The sequence below is a fragment of the Echinops telfairi genome, unplaced genomic scaffold (assembly GCF_000313985.2).
Source record: "Echinops telfairi isolate 266 unplaced genomic scaffold, ASM31398v2 ScPeMD7_7458;HRSCAF=8496, whole genome shotgun sequence".
Classification (NCBI taxonomy): Eukaryota; Metazoa; Chordata; class Mammalia; order Afrosoricida; family Tenrecidae; genus Echinops; species Echinops telfairi.
In genome coordinates, this window is record NW_022111358.1 from 30,919,150 (window position 1) to 30,920,617 (window position 1,468).

The 1,468-nt window shown below is 54.4% G+C and overlaps 1 protein-coding gene across 1 annotated transcript in view; it reads right to left on the reverse strand.

The window, feature by feature from the left end:
- Nucleotides 1-148: 148 nt before the first annotated feature.
- Nucleotides 149-1,468, reverse strand: part of SOST (sclerostin) — a 4,452-nt gene continuing 3,132 nt past the window's right edge. The window contains exon 3 of the mRNA XM_004707500.2: nt 149-172. Within this exon, the coding sequence (XP_004707557.1) occupies nt 149-172 (24 nt within the window). The remainder of the gene's footprint in view (nt 173-1,468) is intronic.

The window sequence follows — 1,468 nt, forward strand, 5'->3', positions numbered from 1 at the left end:
GGTGTTTGGGGAAGGCAGTATGGTGGGCGGGTGCTAGAAGGGGACCAAGATGGGATCATTCCAGGGGAGCCTGCCTTTCAAGAGGAAAAGGCCAACGTGACTTTTCAAAGGAAGGACAGTACTGTCCCCAGGGTTACTACAGGGCCCGTCACAGGTGCCTCCAGAGCTGAGGCTGCGGTGAGCGGGAGAAGGGTGTTAACTTTGACAGACAGGACAGCGTGTGCGATTGACAAAATGAGACGGCATCCTCTCTGTAATGACCCATTGTCTTTATTAACAATGCCTGTGGAGTCTGAAAGAACAGCCCGTGAGTTTGTAAAGCAACATGACCATGGTCGTCCTCTACCAGAAAAACATTTGCATAAATAACTTACATGAGAAAATAAATAGGTAACGTCGCGCTCTCAGAACAACGAATTTCATTCTTGTGTGCACGTGCCATGTGAAGGGCTGCGAAAAGCTACCAGCCTGGCGGGCTTTGCCATGGGCGTGCTTCTGCTTTACAAAAAAGAAGGAAGCACAATTCGGAAGGAGAGGAAGTGAGAGGTGTGTGGAAACAGTTTTCCAGGAGAGTTTGGGGTGGCGGCTACTAGGCTCTGCCCTGTCCCAGCATATGTACAGCGCTTGGACTATTTCCCCCTAGCAGTATGCGTTTAACGTCAGCAATGCCATCCCACAACATCAGAGCGGCAAGCTCCTTTCTAGAAAGACAGGCGACTGGGAGGGGTGGGCAGGAGGAGGTGCCTGGGGCAGGGTTCTTCCGGACTTGGATTCACACTGGGACCTCGGTGGGGAGTGACTTTGAGTCATTTCTGTGGAACTATGGCCACGGGACAGGGGCGGGGGTGCTGCTTATAGGCATCAAGGGAGCCAGTTGCTGTTCCCCTCTCTCCCCTGGGAGCTCCCTCCTTCCCAGCTCCCATTGAAGGTGTCATTTCTGCGTCCGTGGAGACGGAGGTGTGCAGAGAGCAGAACATCTAGGGAAACCAGGCAGGAAACAACCGCTTCTTCCAGGAGTTTCTCAGCCATAAATAGACTGTGCTTTCTTCAGCTCGGTTCCCATGTTGGCTGTCAGTTCAGAGGATCCTCTCTCCGAATTCTGGATTGATCACTGCAGGGAATCTATGCAGCCCAGCTGCTCTCTCGCCTCTGGGCACCCAGTCCTTGGGATCCTAGACTAGGAGATGCCTGGCCCCATCACCATCTTACAAAGGAGGCCCAGGGAGAGATGGAGCACTCGACACTTGCTTGGCTTGGCAGAACCAGGACAGGTAGCCCTCTCTGGCCAGGCAGGCCTGTGACCTTGGCGAAAGCCAGCCCTGAAGCTTGAGGATGGGCAGAGGGGGGTGTGGGGGGGGAAATGGGGGAGATGGGGGGGTGTTCCTAGGGTACTTTCTCAGCCAGTCCCAGGCCTTTCTCACTCCTCTGGGAGCCCTTAAAGCCCCCTGCGGTGAAATGCATTGTACTC